The sequence below is a fragment of the Notolepis coatsorum genome (assembly GCF_963971535.1).
Source record: "Notolepis coatsorum genome assembly, chromosome: 8".
Classification (NCBI taxonomy): Eukaryota; Metazoa; Chordata; class Actinopteri; order Aulopiformes; family Paralepididae; genus Notolepis; species Notolepis coatsorum.
Genome location: NC_140172.1, coordinates 54,021,194 through 54,044,564, shown reverse-complemented (window position 1 = coordinate 54,044,564; position 23,371 = coordinate 54,021,194). Strand labels below are relative to the sequence as shown.

The 23,371-nt window shown below is 42.9% G+C and overlaps 1 protein-coding gene across 3 annotated transcripts in view; it reads right to left on the bottom strand.

The window, feature by feature from the left end:
- Positions 1-20,804, bottom strand: part of picalma (phosphatidylinositol binding clathrin assembly protein a) — a 65,032-nt gene extending 44,228 nt beyond the window's left edge. For all 3 annotated transcript variants that reach the window (XM_084320899.1, XM_084320901.1, XM_084320900.1), the window contains exons 1-2: positions 20,664-20,804; positions 20,275-20,488 (exon numbers count right to left, since the gene is read on the bottom strand). In XM_084320899.1, coding sequence (XP_084177025.1) covers positions 20,275-20,404 — 130 coding nt within the window. In that variant the 5' untranslated portion in view covers positions 20,405-20,488; positions 20,664-20,804. The remainder of the gene's footprint in view (positions 1-20,274; positions 20,489-20,663) is intronic.
- Between the last annotated feature and the right edge of the window lie 2,567 nt (positions 20,805-23,371).

The window sequence follows — 23,371 nt, the reverse complement described above, 5'->3', positions numbered from 1 at the left end:
CCATGACGTCACATGCGTCTCTTCAAAAAAGAACAGGGTGCTGAATTTCAGCAACTTGCAGGATTCCTCCTCTCATGTTAGCATAGGCCACTTGAAGAAAGAAGGGGGATCGACCGGGAGTCTGTTGACATTTTAGCTAAATGAACTCAAAATTGTCTGCTTTGTTTTGATTGTCAAGAAGGAAGTGGCAGGGAGTTATGTCACAGGTTTTCAATGAAATTCATAGAATTCTAGGGTATGCTGTTAAGGAGTGTGGGGAACTTCAATGAGCATCAGGGACAATCAGGGTTTTCATCTGACCGATCATTTTCTTAACACTTTCATAGCCCAAGCTTAATTCCTTTTTACCTCCTTGAATGCCCAGCACCACTTCAATGTTAATATCGCCTAATCTATGTTTTAAATTATGGATATGTGTCTAATCTGCCAGTCGCTTATCAAAGACTCATTTACCAGTCAACATTGTCGTAGCAGATTGTTTTTTTATCGCTTCATTTCCGTTTTCTAGCATTTTGAAAAGCACTAGTTTTCACGGAAAAAAGCAGACATTCCATGATAATCGCCCTTTACTGGAATATTCTAGAATGTTGTAATTTTTCGGCCTATTTATGAATAGTTTTCAAATAAACGCTAGACTATCGATAGTATGTGTGTACGCATGCAGCTCTGGCCGCGAGCTGAAAATCGATTCTCCTATTTCCTGACAGCTCGCACAGTCAATCAGCCATATCACATAAAAGCTTATATCTCCGTGAAAACGAGTCTGATTATCCTAAGACTGGTAACATAGATTCCTTACCTGAGATCAGATGGTATCCAAATGGATTCCAATTCCTGATCGCCATTCGAAAAAAATCAATCCTTTTATTGATCCACTAATACTGTAAAAAACACATAATCCCCGCTGCTCTGAGGCTCCAGAGTGGAGCTGATCGACCCCGGCTGCGTGAGTGAGAAGTAAAATGTGGAGTCCAGGATTTTTTTTCTCATTCATTTTCATTGAGTTCAATCCAAAAGGGTGAATTACCATCTGGGAGATGATGGGGGGCGCTTTTTTCACATCTGAGCGCCTGGAGTGGCCTGGAGTGGCTGAATTTCCAACGGTAGACTCGGTTGATGAAATATGATTTCAGATCGCTAATAAAAATAAAATAAAAGAGAAAATACGAGAATTCTTGTGAGTGGGCATTCAACCCACGGGCAATCAAAGTGTTAAAGGGGACCTATACCTTTTCCTATGTTTTGCATTGTTTTTACAGAATATAGAGTTGTCCCAGCACTGGGAAATGTTAAATATGTGCATTGTGCCTTTTCTGTAGTACAGCTGAGCTGTGACTAGAACCCTCCCTCTTGCCATCCAGAATTGCAGCCACAATTGACATAGTTAGTAAGACCTCATATGTGTGTGAATATATCTTGATACAAATATGCATACACTTCTCTTTTCTACCTAAAGTTTAACCTAAAATAGGTTCGACAACATTTTTAACTGTATGATTGCTATGCTATTGCTGGATCTCGACTCATATGATCTGCAATGTCTAGTCTGAAAAGTTACTTCAATCCGAATTTTGTTCACCAGTACAGGCACGCGGCGCTCGCTCGCTACAGGCACAGAAACATCCTGTTGAGAACAGGACTGAAACAAAGGGCTATAGCAGAAGAAAACTAAAAAGTCATGTTTAGGGGATCTCAAAGATCTATATTAACTTGTTAAAAAAAATACTCAAATATGTCCTTTAACACATTGAACGCCAGAGGGCGCTACGTCATTAGGCCATTGTCTGCCATCAATTTGTTCAATGGAGAGAATACCATGTTTGCGAGTGCTTAAACTATATGAATTATTATAGCTATGGATCTAATAACGCTGTCGATTGTCAGTGAGTTTCTTCTGGTCAACATGCAAAAAACAGATTGTTTTTTCATCCGTACATTTCCGTTTTATACCGTGTTGAATATGAGTATAGTTTGGGTGATTCTGAGTAATCCCAGGAAAAGACGCGAAAATAGCCCTTTAGTGAAATCCAGTTATCACATTGTCATTTTTCACCTGATTATCGAATCTTCCTGAAAACGCTAGATTATCGTTATTATGTCTCCTCATGCACTTATGAAAAGGGGCTTGTAGCGGGGCGCCCCTGCGTGCTGTGATGTGACCAACGGTAAACAGCACAGTCCACACAGACGGCTTCGATCGCGGGAGAAAAAAAAATATCAGATCAATGCAAGATTGGATATAATAGTGTCCTTACCATGTCTCTGATGTAATGCAAAAAGAATAATCCAATTATCTGATCGCCATTCCAAGTACTGGTCGCGGAGGTCCGTCTCATGTTATCCGGCATTGCATATGAACGAGGGGGGGGGGGGGGGGGGGCAGCCTAGTTGATTAATCGTTGTAAGCGCTTGTCCTGCCGGAGTCTTTAAACCCCGCCCGCACGGCTCAGCCCAGAAAACAAACATCGTTTCAAATAGAGTAGACATTCAGAACAGCATGCACAGGCTGCCCCGATGAATTATGAATGGAAATAGCGAATAAAAGAAAAACAGATCCAATAACGAGTATACTCGTGGTTGGTGCTCCACGGTTGGACGGCAATAACGAGTACTCGTTTTTGGCGCAGAACCAGTTAAAGGGGAACTATCTTATAAATGGCCTTTTCCAGGGGTTTGCATTGTTTTCTAGCAATGTGGTAGTGTACCAACACTGTCCAGGTCTCAAATTCTCATATTTGCGCATTCCTCCAGTTCAGATGTCACAAGATCCTCCCCCACTGAACTAAGCCATTCTGAATTTAGGTCCCCTGTGACGATGTGAGAATTATTTGCATAATGATCTGCGTACCTCTGCGGCCACACCTTCTGTCAAGAAAGCTAGAGCCATTGGAAAGTGTCGTTTTTTAAAATGCCAACGTTCATTGAAAACTCGAGATGTCCTCTTCTCAGAATGACTCAAAATTACTACATTTCCCAAACGACCGGTAATAAAAAATGGCCGATCTCCACGACACAAACTACATTTTCAAAAACTCAAATTTCACTAATAACACTTAAGGAAAACTCCAACATTTTGGGAAATTAGCTTATTTAACATATTCCCTGGAGTTAAAGAAGATACATACCTTTTTTGTCTCTGTGCGTGCATTTAGCTTTGGGAACAGTCGCTCTGTTAGCGTAGCTTAGCTTCATCACTGGAAGTGGGGGGGGGGGGGGGGGGGCGGAGCCTGACGTTCCCTACAGGGTTTTACAGTCACCAAATACAACTCCAAAACGTTCCTGTAAACATGTTGTGACCTGTGTATTCACCACGTGGAGAAATAAAAAAGTATTGAATTAGACAATTACGTTTTATAAGCAAATATACTCAGAAATTTTTTTCCCCTAACCACTCGAGTCTCTGGGCGCAGTCAGCGGTTTCAACGTGAAGCCGTGGTTGTCGATATTCTCATTCCTTCAAAGGATCCAAACCGATTGAAGTTTATAGATACCATGACTTAAAATCCTCTTACCTTGACGATTAAAAGCCTCCCCAATTTAGAAAACAGTAATCCAATGGCTGGTATTGACAATATAATACTAACTACTGCACGCTCGGAGCTAACCGGAGCTAACACAGAACAGGATGGTAAAGCAAATATAATGACTTCCTTTCTGGGGTTTTCAAAATAAAAGTGCAACGTTTATAGCAGCGGAAAACGTTTATTTTGTACATTATCTAACGTTAACACGAACCTAAACTAACTTTAGGTTAATTGTAACATTAGTTTAGGTTCGTGTTAACGTTAGATAATGTACAAAATAAACGTTTTCCGCTGCTATAAACGTCGCACTTTTATTTTGAAAACCCCAGAAAGGAAGTAATTATATTTGCTTTACCATCCTGTTCTGTGTTAGCTCCGGTTAGCTCCGAACGTGCAGTAGTTAGTATTATATTATCAATACCAGCCATTGGATTACGGTTTTCTAAATTGGGGAGGCTTTTAATCGTCAAGGTAAGAGGATTTTAAGTCATGGTATCCATAAACTTCAATCGGTTTGGATCCTTTGAAGGAATGAGAATATCGACACGTTGAAACCGCTGACTGCGCCCAGAGACTCAAGTGGTTAGGCAAAAAATTGTTCAGAGTATATTTGCTTATAAAACGTAATTTTGAGGCGGTTAGGTGGCCGAGCGGAGATTGCGTTCGTCACCAGCCCCGGAGCTGAGCTGGATTTGCCTGTTCGAATCCAGCTCACAGCTCCGGGGTTGTCACCAGCTTGGCTGGCCGTCTGCACTGATACAATTGGCTGTATCAGAGGGTGGGAGAAGCTGGCGGGGTGGGTCCGGGTCGTTGTAAAACAGCGACTCCTACAGTTCGGTCGGGGCGCCTGCTAAGCGCGGATTGGACGTGAGGGGGATAGTGTGGTCCTCCCACACGCTACGCCCTCTCAATGAGAATCCGCGCTGCCAGGTGAAAAGAAGCGGTGATTGGCTGGACGTGTGTCGGAGGAAGCACGTGGTAGCCTCCACTCTCCCAGATGATCTGACTGTGGGGGGTAAGTGCGCAGCGATCAGGAAGGGACTGGGAATTGGCATACGACTAACATTGGGATGGGAGAAAATCGGAGGAAAATGGAGGGGGAAAAAGACCAATAAAAAAATAAAAAATAAAACGTAATTTTGTCTAATTCAATTATTTTTTATTTCTCCACGTGGTGAATACACAGGTCACAACATGTTTACAGGAACGTTTTAGAGTTGTATTTGGTGACTGTAAGACCCTGTAGGGAACGTCAGGCTCCGGCCCCCCCCCCACTTCCAGTGATGAAGCTAAGCTACGCTAACAGAGCGACTGTTCCCAAAGCTAAATGCACGCACAGAGACAAAAAAAGGTATGTATCTTCTTGTCTAACTCCAGGGAAGATGTTAAATAAGCTAATTTCCCAAAATGTTGGAGTTTTCCTTTACCCTATTGGTAAACAAACGTATTGCTGAAAATATACATTATAACTGCTGTTGTGACATGGTTATGATGTTTATTCTTGAATACGTTTGTAAAATAAAACGATAATTATGTCAGACAGTCTGATGGGTGACGGTCACTCAAAGCGCATTGAGAGTATGGGCGGAGCCCAGCCAAAAAGAGCTTGGAATCTGGAAGTGCAGAAACTGGTGCTCTAAAGTAGTTGTAGAAATACAAAACAATGAATTTTATTATTTTTTTGAAAAAAAACTTACAGGTGTGTTCCATAGACTCACAGGAATTGTGTAAAATTTCCCAAATAATGAAAGAAATAGCTAAATAGTTCCCCTTTAAATAAAAAATAAGTTTATTATTCCAACAATACCAAATACCCGCAGACCGTATGATGCTTTTCTGGAAGCCATAGGGTGAGCACAGGGGTCAGACCTTTCTGTAACTAGTAATATACGGCCACTGAAACAAAAGACACACCATATCATCACTATCCTAAACTAAAAGTATGCAAATTAATTCCTCTCCCATTGGACCATTGGCTGACTGAAATGGTTATGGTCCAGAATATGTGACACGATACAAAAGTAAGTTAAAGTGAGGCAGATGGAATTAAGATCGATCTAGATGTACTCAGAGAGGATTGGGTTTTAAAATAAAATAAAAAGTCCTCCCAGGTGGTGAATTCAAGTAGCTCAAGGGACATTTGAGACTAAGCAGACAGACCGAGTACATGAGGAAGGAAGTTGGGGTGAGTGAGTACATGAGGGAGGGAGTTGGGGTGAGTGAGTACATGAGTGAGGGAGTTGGGGTGAGTGAGTACATGAGGGAGGGAGTTGGGGTGAGTGAGTACATGAGGAAGGAAGTTGGGGTGAGTGAGTACATGAGGGAGGGAGTTGGGGTGAGTGAGTACATGAGGGAGGAAGTTGGGGTGAGTGAGTACATGAGGAAGGAAGTTGGGGTGAGTGAGTACATGAGGGAGGGAGTTGGGGTGAGTGAGTACATGAGGGAGGGAGTTGGGGTGAGTGAGTACATGAGGAAGGAAGTTGGGGTGAGTGAGTACATGAGGAAGGAAGTTGGGGTGAGTGAGTACATGAGGAAGGAAGTTGGGGTGAGTGAGTACATGAGGAAGGAAGTTGGGGTGAGTGAGTACATGAGGGAGGGAGTTGGGGTGAGTGAGTACATGAGGGAGGGAGTTGGGGTGAGTGAGTACATGAGGAAGGAAGTTGGGGTGAGTGAGTACATGAGGGAGGGAGTTGGGGTGAGTGAGTACATGAGGGAGGGAGTTGGGGTGAGTGAGTACATGAGGGAGGAAGTTGGGGTGAGTGAGTACATGAGGAAGGAAGTTGGGGTGAGTGAGTACATGAGGGAGGAAGTTGGGGTGAGTGAGTACATGAGGGAGGAAGTTGGGGTGAGTGAGTACATGAGGAAGGAAGTTGGGGTGAGTGAGCCACCGGAACAAAGAGGCATGACGTGCTACCGTGTGTAGAACACATTCGCAAGCCACAACTCTCCCCGCAAACATGCAATTCTCATTTAATTTAACCAACTCCATATGAATATATAGAGTTCCTTTTTTCACTGCGGTTCCAAATTATTTCCTATGCCTTGGCATCTTGACATGAGCCTGGAGGCGGAGGGCTTATTATGGGCTGGAATCATACAAAACAGGATTTTTTTTTATAAATTAAAATAAAACAAACGATTATTCTGATGAAGTAAATAGGTAACACTTTGTAGTCCCTCTACATACCATCAATAATGTGGCAGCCGAGCTGCAAAGCCGTAACTCTTCAGCATTTTCACCTACAACGTTTATGAACCTAGCATCCCTTATAATAACCGGCTCTGCTATCTACAAATTAAGAATACATGATTGAAAGTCTGTTGAAGAACAACCCTGTTGACAGTAGAGACGGCTGAAAATCTAGTTACTACCCAGTCAACTGATGGTAAGATGTAGATGGACTACAATAGATTATGGAGAAAAAAGTTTGACCAGTAAGTACAGTGGGATGAAAATAAATGAACCCTCCAGAGGTCTGGAGCTCCAGCAGACCACCATCAAGAGGCATTTCCTTCCCCTTCCCCCGAGAGAGGCTTATTTTGTCCCGAAAGCAAACGGTTACGATTGGAGGATCAAGAAAAGCGGGCGGGTTTGAGATAGGTCATTTAATAAACACACAATCGTGCCAGATCTCCAGAGCTTGTTGGCATGCAAGCCTCAACAGGACTCTGATAAAACACTGTTGAGATGTTCTGAAGAATCAGAAGGGAGTTCAGGCTTTCGGAAATTAATTTAATTTATTGTTTAGTTTCAAATGTCTATTTTAACACTGCTGCAAGATAATAAAAAAAACATAATAGTATAGTATGTATTTGAATATTTTTTTTACTAAATCTATACGATCTAGTAAAAATCCATGCCGGTATATTATTCAGTATACCTCCCAGCCCTACTAGAAAGAGTTAAAATAGGACTACATTTTCTGTACTAGTTTCATATTTGACCAATGTGTGTTTTTTTTTATGTACAATAGTAACTGTAGGCCTAGTCAGTATGCTTAAATGCTTTTGCATTTTTTCTTTTAGCCAGACTGGTGTACTACTCAAAAGCAGTCAAAGGCTAGTAGGGATGGGTACCTTTCACATTTGAACCGATACCGGTACCTGTGAATCGATACCGGTACCCAACGGTACCTTTTTTCGGTACTTAAAAAAAAATAAAAAAAAATATTTTTTATAATTTTTTTTTTTTTTACTTTTTTCTTTTCATGTCAACGTTCACACGCACAATATATGCTTACCTATGATTTGACTTGATTCAACAACAAAGCAGTCGGAGCAATGACAAGCCGAAAACTGTCGAAAAAAAAAAAAAAAAGTAAAAAAAAAAAAATTAATAAATAAAAGTTTCTCACTTGATTCGATACTCGGTAGTACCGACGTGTTTCGGTTCGGTACCTCAAAAGTACCGAATTCGGTACCCATCCCTAAAGGCTAGGTACAATTCCATGCCATTTAAAAAAAAGGAATATTGCCCATTTGAAATATTGACATGAATTCCCAATTTGACCATTATAAAATGTCCGGGTGGCCCCTCTAGTACAAATCTATTCACCTGACGAGTAACCAACCGCATCTAAATTTGACTCATTTGAGAGGATCAGTTCTCCTAGTGCAACAGGTGTTCAGGGTGGACCGACTCTTTATCATGATGCTAGAGCAAAATATAGGATATGTCTGGGTGGTATTATAGGCCAGTCCTCCGGCTTTCAGAGATCATTTAAATCACCACCCTCCTATAACTGTAGAACTGCATAAATACAGTAGGGTGCAATAGTAGGGTTCTCTAAAAAGATTTGCACCATTCCCACAATGGTGATGGGAGGTAACAATTCATATTTTCACAGATAAATCCCATATTGTAGTTGAGTATTTGGAGACACTCAAAAATCCCTTTCAGATGCATGGTCACAGGCAGCTGCTAGGCCGAGGAGCCAATACAAAATTATTTCACTCCTCTATAGACCCGTTCGCTGTATACAAACATACTGTGTTCAAGCCAATCAGCAATACCAACTGAGTCACGTGATTAAGTTGCCCCCACAAGCTGGTGCACTACGGCGGCGTAGTGGTTAACGTTAACACTGTCGCCTAACAGCTAGAAGGTCCTGGGTTCGATTCCCGCTTGGGGACCAGGTTGCCAGTTACCCAGGTGGGGCATCTCCCGGGCCTTTCTGTATAGAGTTTGTATGTTCTCCCCATGCTCGCAAGGGTTTCCCCCCCGATAAGATAAACCCAATCAAAAACATGAACAACAGATCGCCAACGCTGTCGCGTCCCTGACGAAGACGGACAGGAGCACTTGGATTGGTCCCGGGGTGTGGTGCACGCTGCAGCCCTTGTCTGCTCCCGGCTGCGGCGTGGGAGGTGCAGAGAACATTGTCAGCGACTCAGTGCATGTGTGTACTGTATGTTTGTTCCTGTGGGTTGCCCATTGCATGATGCGTGTTAATCTGATGACAAATAAACACTTCTTCCTCATCTAGACTCCTCATACACGCCTTCATCTCCTCCCGCCTGGACTACTGTAACTCCCTCCTCACTGGCATCACCTCCCGCTCCCTCCATAAACTGCAGATGGTCCAGAACTCAGCCGCCCGCCTCCTCACTAACACCCGATCCCGTGAACACATCACTCCTGTCCTCCACTGGCTCCCGATCAAGGAACGCATCAACTTCAAAACACTACTCCTCACCTTCAAAGCCCTCCATAGCCTGCCCCCCCCCCCCTACTTGACTGACTTCCTTCTCCCCTACCGCCCCACCCGGTCCTCTTCCACTCTTTCCCTCACTGTCCCGTCATCCAAACTTAAGTTTTGGTGACCGGGCATTTTCACGAGCTGCACCCCGACTCTGGAACACCCTCCCTCAGACCATCAGAGACTCTCCCTCACTCTCCACCTTCAAATCCAGACTCAAAACCTACCTGTTCTCCCTAGCATTCAACCGTCCCTACCCATAACCACCCTCCTCCAACCCCCTTTCCCCTGCCCTACGTTCTCTCCTCTCCTGCCCCCCACCCCCCTCGGTTTCCCTTACTCACTTCCCGACTGTCTCCCCTACCGACCCCTGTATTTGTTATCCGTTACTTGTGGTTTTATGTTCTTGTGTATTCATATTGTTCTCCGTTTCCCTGTGATTCTATGTTTCTCTTTCACCTTTTACATATCTAGCTTTTACATGGATTGATTGTTTAGATTGAATTTTTAGCCCCCTTGATTAGGGTTGGGCACCGAGAACCGGTTCTAATAGGAACCGGTTCCTAACTTCCGGTTCTGGGGAATCGGAATCGTTCAAATCCAAACGATGCCCAACCCTACCCTTGATGCACGCTCAGACGGAGTCTGGCCTATACTGTAAAAAGGATAGGGATGTGATTTTTTTTTTTTTTTTTTTTTTTTAAACATTGTCCATAACCCCAAGATGTAGTAGTGGCTGGCTGACCAGGACTACCCCACCGGCTTCCCACCCGCGAACACTGCCAATTGTGTTTGTAGTGTAGGGACGACCGGCCGTGTCGAGGTAATAATAATAACTGGACTTTGAAGAAGTCTTTATTCGGCATGCAGTGACACACACAGGAACACACACGCATGCGATTGAGTCTCTGCACTTGACCCATCCCGTCGTCCTTCCCCCCCCAAGGGCAGCCGGGAGCAGATAGGGGCCGCGCCCCGGGAACCAATCCAAGTGATCCTTGTCAGTCTTCGTCAGGGAACGCAACAGCGTTAGCGATCTGTTGTGCATGTTTTTCCATTGGGAAACCTGGTCCCCAAGCGGGAATCGAACCCTGGACCTTCTAGCTGTGAGGTGGCAGTGTTAACCACTACACCACCGTCCCGCTGCCTGCGGGAATTGAACCGGGGTCTCTGTGGTGGTAGGCCAGTGCTTAGACCTCTACACTACCCAAACGCCCCGGAAACATTCAATGTTCTCCTCAGATTCCGATATATTTAACTACTCATATTGTATTCAAGTGCATCTGCTATAGTCAGACCTTCTTTTCTGTCAACATCATCTTGTATAGGTAAAACTCAGATTCTATCTGCAAACCACACACAACTTTAGGGGAAGAACTACAGACAGATATACTATATGGTTTCATCCAGACGGTCCCTGGAGACTTCCATAAAACCAAATTGCACATGCCCAAAAACGTCATCAATGTTTAAAAGGGTCTAACAAGCTCCATAAAACTAAGGCTACAGTAAACATATCAAATCAAAACCACCCCTTTAAAAAGTTAAGTAATTACCAGCTGCAAGGTTTTTAATGTTGAATGTTACAGATGCCAAGTAATTAGACCACCAGGGTGGAGATACTACACAAGGAATCAATGTAATTTAATTAGTCATTTGTGGTACAACATATTGCTTCTTAACATAGCAATCTTGTAATTTTGGCTTCTAAATTCACCAGCATTGCCTCAAGTGTGCGTTTCCTCATTTTAATTACTCCCAAGCAATCCTCTAGATGAAGTTAGAAACGTGTGGTATTCTCAGATAACAGGATATGCACATATGGCGAACCATCAATCAAAACCTTACATAGCCCAAAATGTGGCCGTTGTGAACTTGTGACCATTATGTACTCTAATAATCAGCACCAACATTGACAAGAAGTGGATCAAAGTGCTCTCCAGCCAATCTCATACTTGATCAGCTCAGCTCCCAAACATTATGGGGGACTTTGCATAATGACTTCCTGTTGGCTGTTTACACTTGGCTATCTAAGTTTGGCTGCAGGAACTCAGTAAAGTATCTTTCCCTTTGTAGGCCTGTGGCCCTGCCCCAACGGAGGCTAGAATATACAGCTTTCATTCAAGCGTCTACTCCCAGCACAGGCAGACTCCATAGAATCTCTATGCCTGGATATGCAAACGTGAAGGAAATCTCCTGATGTTTTATGACACGGCAGAGGCACTGACCAGGGAGCCTAGAAGAAGAAAATAAATGGGTGTAGCGCCAATAGGAACAGGGTTATTCATCATTCTCCAACAATAGGAGTACCCAATGCAGATTTACTGATGAACAAACCGACTTGGTTATGTGTGCGAGAGCATCCTTTGATGAGACGTACAAGTCTTACAAGTGCAACATCTTCACTGAATCTCCAATATTCAGCAACAGTTGGAACATAGCTTTGCCAAACTGGTGGCTGCTGAGCTTTAGGTCACATATAGGTCTTACTGGTCGCATGTTGGGGCCTGGGAGGCCGCAGAGCCCCGGCTGCAGCTTTGAGTTGTAACATTGAATCTCAAAAGGCCTTTCAGAGTTACAGTAGGTTCCATTCAGCCGAGCTGGTGGACAGTGTGTCAGCACTCTTTTTAAGGACTGTCATTCGATGCCACTGCAGTCACATGCTCCTAGTGGGTGACTGCGTTCCACTTTAGGAGTGGGGAGGGCATGATGTGTGTGTGTGGGGGGGGGGGGGGGGGTTCAGGGTGAAACCAGTGCCTCTGGGGAGGGCCAAAAAAACGACAGACGTGTATATTTGTGTTCTCTCTGGTGTGAACCACCATCAGACAGCTGCTACAGAAGTTCCAGGGTTTACAGTACACACTGATGAAGAGAGAAGAGACACTCCAGCCTCCATTCTGTTAGGATCCGGAGTTCAAGTCTGGCAAGGACAGAAAACCTAGTTTCAGAATAGATTAGAGAAACCATATAGGTTATCAGGGTTGGGCGGGTGTAAGCAAGTGTAACAAAAGGTGCAGTGAAATCTCCAGTGTGTTGTACCAATGCCTGTTCTATCAATGTTAATGTTCTACCAACTATGCAGGTAGTTAGCTAAGGCGTTGCATAATTTCTAACTGGACTTGAAAACCTGAGGCTGAAAATAAAAAAGGGCACAGCCAGGCCAAGCAGACTCGTCTCACAGGTCATATAGTTCCAGTGGTCAGGGGTTTGACCAACAGAGAGAGAAGCAGTCAAAATCCAAACGACAATCCAGGCATCAAACTCATAACAGGTGAGAGCTCAGCTGAATGAGGACATTCATAGCCCAAGTGTTTGGTTCCATATAGACATATATGAAGGCCTGGGGTGTGGGTGTTGGTGACAGCTCAAAAGGAACATGAGGCCTCACTCAGTAAGCTAAAACTACATACAGAGGCAAAGAGTGAGCAATTGTGTCAACCAAAGCAGACGTGGGTTTTTATTTAGACATCATTTGCTTCCGATGACATCATTTGCTTTCTACAGAGTTGTCCCAGAAAAGAAAGGTTTGTCTAGTCAATGATTAACTCATTCTGCGCCGGGCCTATATGACCAAATTAGGGCTAGCCTAGCACGCCAGCGCTTTAAACAATGGGAGGACGGGGAAATTTGCGAGTGCTTAAAATATATCTTAAATTATGGGTCTAATACACCCGTCGCTTATCAATGACTTGCAGTCAACATGTACAAAACGGATTGTTTTTTTTCATCGGTACATTTCTGTTTTATACCGTTTTGAATAAGAGTATAGTTTGAGATTTCTAGTAATTCCAGAGAAATACGTGATAATAGCCCTTTAGTGGAATACACAAAACACGTTGTCATTTTTCGGCTGATTTATGAATTGTTTTCAAATAAACGCTTATTGCTTATCCGTGCCTTGCTCAGCGCCAACGGCACACACACAGACACGTTGTGATGATCGCTATGAAAAAAAACATCTGATTAACCCAAGACTGGTAACATAGAGTCCTTACCTCACATCAGATGTTCTGCAAAAATATTAATCCAATTCCTGATCACCATTCCAAATATCGATTGCGTCCATTGATCCAACGCTATAGTCCAAAACACATAATCCACGCTGCTCCCAGTCCCCCCAGTCAACGTGGTACAATGATACTGCATGCCCGAGAAGCAAAACCCATACCGGATTTTTTGTATGCACATCCCCAGCCAATCCAATCCAATGATGTGCAATACCATCCGGGAGACGATTTGCCCTTTTGCGAGCTCAGACTCATTCACAACGATAACATCAGGCTGGATGGATGAAAATGAATGGATATCGCTAATAAAATAAATAACGATTAAAACCCGACTATACTCGTGATTGGCGCTCAAGCGATGGCGAGTTAACCCGACTATCATTGTGACTGGCGTTTAATGAGTTAATGGGCGCAACGGACAAAATTTGGTCATTTCAGATAGTCCACCTTGCTTATCACCATCTTACAAAAGGTTAATTAGGACTACTTTACTACTTATTATTACTACTCGTTCCAACATTATGTACAAGGGATGCAAACGGAACACAATCCAAGCTCATATGGACATAAATAATATCCTACTAAAATGTCATCTCGATTATTCCTCTCATGACTTTTACATCAAGAAGACAGGTGCACAGGTGTTCTGGTGGCTTCAACACATTAAAGTGGTTTGAAATAATTGCCAGCAGCGCAGTCGATGCATAACCATTAGCTTACTGAGTCCCGTGGCCGGAGTTCTGGCTGGGTTCCAAGCATACCGGGAAGCTTCAGACAGGCAACACAATGAGTCATGAAACAAGAAAGTTTCAATCCACAGCACAACAGGCAGGCAAAGGTCTCAACAATCCACAACAGAGAACAGTGGTCCTCGCATATTTCCAGTGCTTGATTCTTCATAGACCGATGTGATGTCTTGGAACTAGCCCCACTGCGTAGTAACTGCATACGCACAGAGACTAGTTCCAAGACATCATAGATCGTTGATCTGAGAAAAGAATCGAGCACTAGAAATGCGGGAGGACTAATGTTTTCTGTTTCGGATGGTTAAAACATTTGTCTGCATGTTGTTGTGTGGATTAAAAAAAGATTTCAAGACCCATTGTGCTGCTTGTCTGAAGCTTCCCGATACACTTGGAACACAAGATCTATGACGACAGGAATTGGCAAGTAAGCTAATGGTTATGCATTGATAGCACTATTGGCAAATGGCAAGTATTGCATACCATTTACTGTAAAATTATCTTCCTAGGTTCAAATCCGGTCTGATGCCTTTGCTGCAGTCATCACCCTACTCTTGCCCACTGATAATTTATTATGTCACTTATTGTCAGAGTTGTTCCGATACCGATACCAGTATCGGAAATTCCGCCGATACTGCCTAAAATGCTGGTATCGGTATCGGCGAGTACCCTCTAATTCTGCGCTCCGATACCGTATGACGTAATTTATCAACAACACTGCGGTCTGCTAAGTGAGCATTATAAAACAAACGTGTTTTTAACCGACCGCGAATTAAAGTGTCAATGCCATTTGTCATTTTAACAGCAGATAGTTTCTTTTTTTTTATCCACTTTTTCTCCCATTTTCTATATTTTCTCCCATCCCAATTTTTGTATCATCCAATTCAACCCTCCCCTGTCACGAACGCTGTTTCTTGCCTCCCACAAGCCGGCTGCAATGTGGACTAAGTCATACATAGCACAAGTCCCCTCCGGTACTTGAGGTAACAGCAGTCGCATCTTTTCACCTGCGCAGCTCGATCTCTCAGTGGCGAGGAGTAACGCGTGGGAGGCTCACGCTGCCCCCGACACTTCCAGATTCTACTGCGCAGGCGCACCAACCGACCTGTAGGAGTCGCTGTCCACAACGCCCGATCCCCACCCATCAGTTTCCCACCCCCTAATACGGCCAATGTGTATTAGTATGAACGACCAGCTAAACTGAAAGCAATGTGGAGCGCTGGGCTCGAACAGGCAAGCCCAGCGTCTCCGTCATTTGTGGCGAGCGCCTTGCCCACTACGCCACGTAGCCGCCCAACAGCAGATACTTTCTTAAAATGCCATCGTCCCGACAGAGCGCTGTTGACGGAGAGCTCTGATGGGTTCGCTTGGTGGTGTTATTAGCATTGAACAGCTAACCGAAAGCTAGCATTAAAGTTTTAGCTTTAACGTTACCTTGGCTAAAGTTGGGGCTATTCATAATCCAGCAATAATGGCTGCAGACCTGCAAGCAAAGTACAGCAAGTTGGCAAAGGAGTATTCAAAGTTAAATCACATTTTCACCAGTAACGTTAGTCTTTCCATCTACCGGTAGCTCATGCTAGCTAACCTAGCTCACGTTAACGTCATCGCTGATCGACCACCTCGCGTACACAATTAATGACATGTTGCGGACAGCCATATCGGTGACAATGTTAGCTTTTAGTGCCAAATGATAAGAGTCTGAGGCGGAGTCTCAAAAGAGAATGTTGAATATTTATTGTGCAAAAATCCCAACAGAGCCTCTGCTACTTAAACGGAGCCTTGTGGAAGCAAGTGCAGCAACGAATAATGTCCGTGTGGAACTAATGTGCCAACAACCTTTCCGTGGGTGAACTCATTGAGATAGTTTTCAATTACTGATACTAATACTAATCTATACAATCACCTGTTGTTGAATAAATACCATTACTTTATAGTTATTACTAAAAAACAGTATATATAAAACAGTAGCTGTATAAAAAACAAAACAAAAAAAAAGTTTTATAATTTATATATATATATATATATATATTTTTTATGTATGCACTGGTATCGGATCAGTATCAGTATCGGCCGATACCCAAAGCTTAGGTATCGGAATCGGATCGGGAAGGAAAAAATGGTATCGGAACATCTCTACTTATTGTCATATCAAATTAAGTAGAAATGCCCCAAAAATAAACATAATTTTTTGTACACAACCAGTGTGGCCATTACATATTACCTCATAAGAGACCTTTGAGATAGTCTTTAATAGCAGTGTGTAATGGATTTACATAACAGCAATTACACTAGAGTAGACCATAAACACAACTACCAAGCACTACAGCTGCATTTATTTTCACAACAACAGCAACTCTTTGTGAATGAAATACATGACATAATTACGAAGCAATTTCTAACAACATGCCAAGTGGCTTGTTGTTTGACACACAGCCTGAGTGTCCTCTCCTCTTCCAACTTTGTGCCATTTTTCCCCAAGAGTCATTCCACGCTCACTTTAAACAAACCGAGTAAATAAGACGTGGCTCGCAGCAACAGAGACCATTTGACCTTTACCTATTTGTGCCCCTTTCTTGTAACTTCAACGTCTCTTTAAAATGTATTTGACTATGTTTATCTAGCAGGGCAGTGCTAAAGAGTAAACACTCACACACACAGGCCACATCAAAAGGAGTTGGAGGAGGAGAGGGCCATCTCTCTCCAGAAAAATCAGACAAGAGGGCAGAGATGGGGAGCCATACCATGACTATTTCCGTCAGGAGAGGTTACCTCCAACACAAGTGGACCCTCCATAAATACCTCTAACCTAAGTGACATTCCTGCCCTGGCTCCTGCTTCAGCCAGCCCTCTAGATTAGCTGAAGGAGCCTCAAGGGGCCCCTCTCCATCCTCTGGTCGTCCCAAGCACAGGGGCCACTGGGACTAGGCGGCTTCTCCTCCACACACTTTATACGAGTGCTTTGGTCGTGTATTTCAATAAAACCCAGACGTCCGAAACTCAACACATGGGCATTTCTTGTCAAAGTTAATCCTAAAATAGTGGCCAACAGTAAATTCATTCCACAGTCTCCAACCAAGTTGCTGTAAATTTTGATAAATAAAAGCAAATAAGCTATAGTGATTGCAGCGGAGTCATTTGGCACAGAGTAGCATAAACGTCAACAGAGCAGCGTTTCATGACATGTTACAATACCCCTCCTCCACCAAACAAATACATATATTAAAAACATGCCATCATTGAAGCTACACGAAATCTAAATGATTTCTTAATTTAAATATCATTGCAAAGATAAATTGATTTATGAAAGATTCCTACTCATCATTGATCAAGTAGGATAATATTTTTACATGTGGTTAATCATACTTGATCAATTGAAATTTGTAATGGATGACGGTAATAATCTATAAGGCAATTAGGCAACACCCATTTTCACTAATCAATCATTAGCAAATGTTAGCTATATTTCCAGTAATATGTGGCCGGATACCGAGATACAAAGACTGGTTAACCAGAATGACCTCCCCATTTGTCAATTCATAAATGGCTTTAGAAACATGCGATTATCAGTCTTCTTTAACTCATTCTGCGCCATCTCTTAATGCGCCAGAGGGCGCTATTACGCCAGCGCTGTAAGACAATAGGGCACTTTGTTCACTTGCGAGTGCTTAAAATATATCTTATATTATAGCTATGGGTCTAATACACCCGTCGATTGTCAGTGAGTTGCTTCCAGTCAACATCCACGAAACAGATTGATCGGTACATTTCCGTTTTGAATATGAATATAGTTGTGTGCTTCTGAGTAATTCCACTGTCTTTTTTCGCCTGATTATCGAATCTTCCTGAAATCAACGCTAGATTATCATTATTATCCTTCCTCATGCAAGAATGAAATGGCCCTCGTAGCGCGGGGGCTCCCCCCGCCACCTCCTGCACCCAACGGCACACACACACAGATAGCGTCGATCGGGGTAGAAAGAAATATCAGATCAACGCAAGATTTTATATATAGTGCTCTTACCTTATCGCTGATGTAATGCAAAAGAAATAATCCAATTATCTGATCGCCATTCCAAATACTGCTCGTGGAGGTCCGTCCCACATTACCGAGCGTTACACATGAACGGGCGGGCGGGGTTAGTGTACCATGCCATCGTTGTAAAGGCCTGCCTCGTCCGAGTATTTAATCCCCGCCCGCATGGCTCGGATCGTCCCAGAAAAGACACTACACCATTTCTAATGGAGTGCAATACCAGCTGGAAGGCGTAGGCGGCGGTATTTGCCCTTTTGCGAGCTCAGACCCATTCCCAATGATAACATCAGGCTGGATGGATGAAAATGAATGGATATCGCTAATAAAAGAAATAACGATTAAAACCTGACTATACTCGTGATTGGCGCTGAACGGTTGGCGAGTTAACTCGACTATACTCGTGACTGGCGTTGAATGAGTTAAGAATTATTTTTAGAAGTTTTAAGATGAACGGACAGAAGTTTCATGAAACTGCCTGTAACCTAATTTTTTCACAATAGGCCGCGACCAGTGACACTGACAGCTTATGCTATTGGTTAACACTCCCACCACCACTGCTTTCACTATGAAAAGAGTGAGCCCCTCTTGATGAGCTGTGGGGTGATTTGAACACTGCCTTCGCACGATCTTGACAGCTACTCTGACAGGAAGTTTGTTTCAGCAGACACAGACAGACAGACAGACAGACAGACAGACAGACAGACAGACAGACAGACAGACAGAGACAGACAGGGGGGGGGGGGGGGTGCTTAGGTTATCTGATCTAGAAAATACTGACGAGACCAAAGGTAAACCACCAATTGTAAATTCATCATCAGGTCAATGTACACAGTGTTTCACCAGATAGACAGAGTGACGTGGGTCACATTTGGCTATCCATGTAATGGTTGAGGACAATGCAGGGGGCTTTCTAAATGGTAGGATAGGAGCGTTATGTCAGTTACTGGCTCACGTCAATATGTCACATTGCTGCTGTCGGGGCGAGAAAGTTGCATCGACTTTTCAGGAATAAAAAAGGGAACACAGTCCAATTCTCAGAGACACACCAGTGTGTTTTTGAAGTTATACATCTGGGTTTTGAATGGATTTCATTGACCCTATTTCACGCAGCGACTATTTTGCACTCATGACATGCTCAGGATGGGATTCCTTTTCAACCCTGAACCCAACCTGAGCATGACATAAGAGCAAAGTGGCCACTGTGCAAATAAGGTCAATGGACACTAACTAAGGCCATGAAACTTTTTCACAACATAGAAGAATCCTGTATACTTTCAATTCAAGTAAAGAACATAACTACAAAACTAGGAGATTAAGAGGTTTTTTGACCCAAAACGGTGATATGATTGGTTTGGCTACAGTCACAGATCAAGGCCTGGGTTGTAGCACACGTACTGTAGATGTCCGGAACTGACTGTGACTCAAAACATGTCAGATGTCAGGAAGTGTAAAGGTTACGTCAACTTGGCAGCTGCCAAGCTTCTCTGCTGGTGCTCCAAGAGAACGACACTTAAAGCAGCCCTTCCAATTGAACACATTCCTGAAGAAACAATAGATAGACTAATAGCGGAAATACCTGACTTATTCTGCTACATGAGATCATGCAGAGACCCTTTTGAAAAGTTATGTCTGCCTGCTCTAGACAGACAGTGCTGCCTGTTGAAGTGAATAGTACAATAACCACTTTTTTTTTTTTTTTTAATATTAATTATATTAAACTGGCTCAACTGAGTGTAACAATAATTAGGGCAACATGTAATATTCCACATTATATCATAATAGTATTATACATTGAGATAGGCTTAAAACAAAAATAAAAAGAGAGCATTTGTTCCCACTGCTTCAGACAACGCTGAAACTCGGGGCAATGTCTAAAGAATGAGGTTCATGATTTGATGAAAAGTTTAAGATTTACAAACATGATATGCCTAGTCTGCTGAACCTGGCTATACAGTAGGTCGCATGTAACTCTGGCCATAATACACACATGCCAATATTGTTGTATGCTGTATTTCACTTGTCAAAAGTTGCCAGCATGGCAACTGAGACAAACAAACACTGTTCTGACCATAATAGACAGAAATTCCATAAGAAATTCGTGTATTGTTCATGGCAGGATGATGACAAAGCTTCCCAAGCTACATAGACAGAAGTATTGTGGGCCGCACAGCCCCAAGATAAGGGTCCGAGTAATACGAAGTCTTAACAAGGGGATGGAACGCGCAACAATGTAACAACAACTAAAGGGATACAGTTGATACTTACAATCCAAATGTTTCTTTTTTGGCCCCATAATTTCATGCGTGGTTGCCTTGCACACCGTTTTGGAGATCGCCGAGCCGGTGACACTGTGTTGAGCAGCAGTTATCCGATCTGTGATGCTCTGTCCAGACATCCTTGTTGCGAGATACAATGTTTGTTTCAAAATCCAGCGGAATCGCTTTTGTTTTACGTCTCTCCCACGGTTCTTTACTGCCACCTGACACGAGAGAGACAGACAGACAGGGAGACAGAGATAGAGAGAGATAATGAGGCGACGTTAGCGTTGCATTTCACTTGTAGCCTATCCAATGGAAATAAACTCAACTCATGCCCAAGACTTTCAGGACTGTGGGATTGCAGTTATGACTAAATAATACAGCGAAGATACGAACCCAGAGTTTAATATCCGATCGATTCCAAGGCAAAGGTCTCTCTCCCTCTCCCGTACAATTCTCTTTCTACATTCACTCCCTCTTCTTCTTTTTCGCTTCCTTTGCTTTTCCCCAGAAGAACTCTGTCAATTTCACACGACCTCCCCCTGCTGGGTTTAAAAAGGCTGGAGGTTTGCAGGGAAATGACACAGACACTGTTTCCTCCCGAACCCGACACACCAACACCCTCTCTCCCAATTTTGCTTACAATGGACGATGCAAAAAAAGATGACGGCCTTCTAATTTGGTGTAATCATTATTGTCATCAGTGTGTATTTATATTAAATTTGTCAAGGTGCTATAGATACAATTTGTATGTAGAGTAATACTTATACATCCACATAGCTTTTAGAAATGTGCAGATTAAGTATTGCTTTCCTCCCTCAAAAAATATTTGGCGGTCCAAAATGTATGTTTACATGTTCCACTCATTACTTCCCATTTCCCAACTTGGAATGCACCCGATTGGCTGACGTGCTGATGCTCTAGTGTGACATCTAGTGGCTGTTATCTATAGCACCTTTAATATCAAATTATTCTATTAATCAAACTATTCATTATTCTGATTAGCAGCCAATAATAACACGTAAAGGGGTATTTCACTTTAATATAACTTGTCAAAAATCAGCAGCCTTACCTCTATCTAAAGTAATCTACAAGTAGCTAGCAACCACTGCTGTCCCTGTCCTGCCGTCAACACCACCATTCCTCCCAGGTGTCAGGCTCCTCATTCACTACCATTTTGAGGACCAAGTCTAAATAATACTTCTGAATTATAAACAAACAATACAGCAATATTATTCTGTGTAATATGTTTTTCAGGGTCAAAGGTAGCCAGTGGGTACCTTTCACCCAGAAGTGTCTGCTTTATTGAAATCTTCATAGCATTAGTCTGTTTATACTCCAGAAGTAAGATATTATATTATACTAGGTCCCCAAAATGAATTGAAGTGAATGAGGAGCCCAATAACTGGGAGGAATGGTGGTGTTGACAGTGGACGGCAGGGACAGCAGTGTTCAGTTTACTTGTGGAAGACTTGATAAGAGGTACGATTGCTGGTTTTGGACAAGTTCAAAGTTAAATATCCCTTTGAAGCGGTGGTGATTTTTACTTTGCTTGGCTAGCGATGATTTTCTCCAGCCTTAGAAAAGGGCAACGCAGCTCAGGCACAATGAGTTACTCACCCCTGGTGTAATGGCCCAAGAGCTATAGTATATAGAATGTATAAAGATTGGGTTTGACACAAATTTCATAGTGCTACTGTACAATAGTCATCCATAACATTGTTACCATTATTAATGGTGTAACACTAAAGATGTCACCAATCAGCCCTGTAAACATATTAGTATGAAACGTATTGAGAAGTAAAGAGTAAAGTAAAAAATAAGTACAAATTTGCATTGAGTTAGAAACCATTATCACACCTCACAACCAAACTTAATAATAATAATAATAATTTAGGTCATGCTCCGAGGTCATCAATTGGCACACATGCGATGCATGCATGCATGCAATTCGTATCTGCGATTAACCCATCCCGTCGCCCTTCCCCCCCAAGGGCAGCCGGGAGCAGACAGGCGTCAACGTGAGCTGCGCCAGGGGACCAAGCCAAGTGCTCCTGTCCGTCTTCGTCACAGGTTCTTCGTTGTTGTGCATGTTTTTCCATTGGGTTTATCTTATCGGGGGGGAAACCCTTGCGAGCACGGGGAGAACATGCAAACTCCACACAGAAGGGCCTGGGAGATACCCCACCTGGGTAACTGGCATCATGGAAACCTGGTCCCCAAGCGGGAATCGAACCCTGGACCTTCTTGCTGTGAGGCGACAGTGTTAACCACTACACCACCGTGCCGCATATAATAGTTTGGTACTGTATACTTGGTCCTAGAGCATTTACAGATTTAGACTAATTAGATGTACCTAATTTCATTGCATTCAGTCAACCAGATACAGACAGATTCTTTTTTTAATACAGATTTTAATGAAGGAAGTTGTGGGGGTCTCTACTCTTGATGTGAAGATGCCCTTGCAGATGTGGTTTCCTGGTCTCTATTCAACATATACATTGCATGATAATCGGATGTGTCTATTTTGGCCACATTTGTAATACAAATGGTCTACTTGCTTATTGGTTAAGTGCTCACATGGATCAGTGGATTGGACTTGTTTATAGGCTTATATTGTATGCTGATTCCTTTAGGTTGTGTCGCAAATATGGTGGCATTACATCCACATAAAAAAAGCCTTTGAGAAACAATAATTCTAAAAAATATATATATATTAAATAGGGGTGTAAAGGTACGCGTATCCTTACCGAACCGTTTCAGTGTGTACCATACCGTACCGAACGGCTGTGTAGTATTACCGAACTAATACAACGGTATGTTAACCACTAACATATCAATCTAATATACAATCTAATATAATTATTATTATTTTAAAAATGTTTTACAAGTCGTGTTGACAGAGTCAGCTATGGGGTGACAATAATATGTTCATGAGGCATGGTTTATATCTTTAGCCATTAAACGGCGTGGTTTATTTCACATTGGTACACAGCAGTACATGAGACATCCTTCTCTTATGAGAGCGAAGGTGGAAGAGACAGAGGGGGAGTCGACATCTCCTTTTATACCTCTATACCTGGCGGCAGCATTAACAGCTCCGC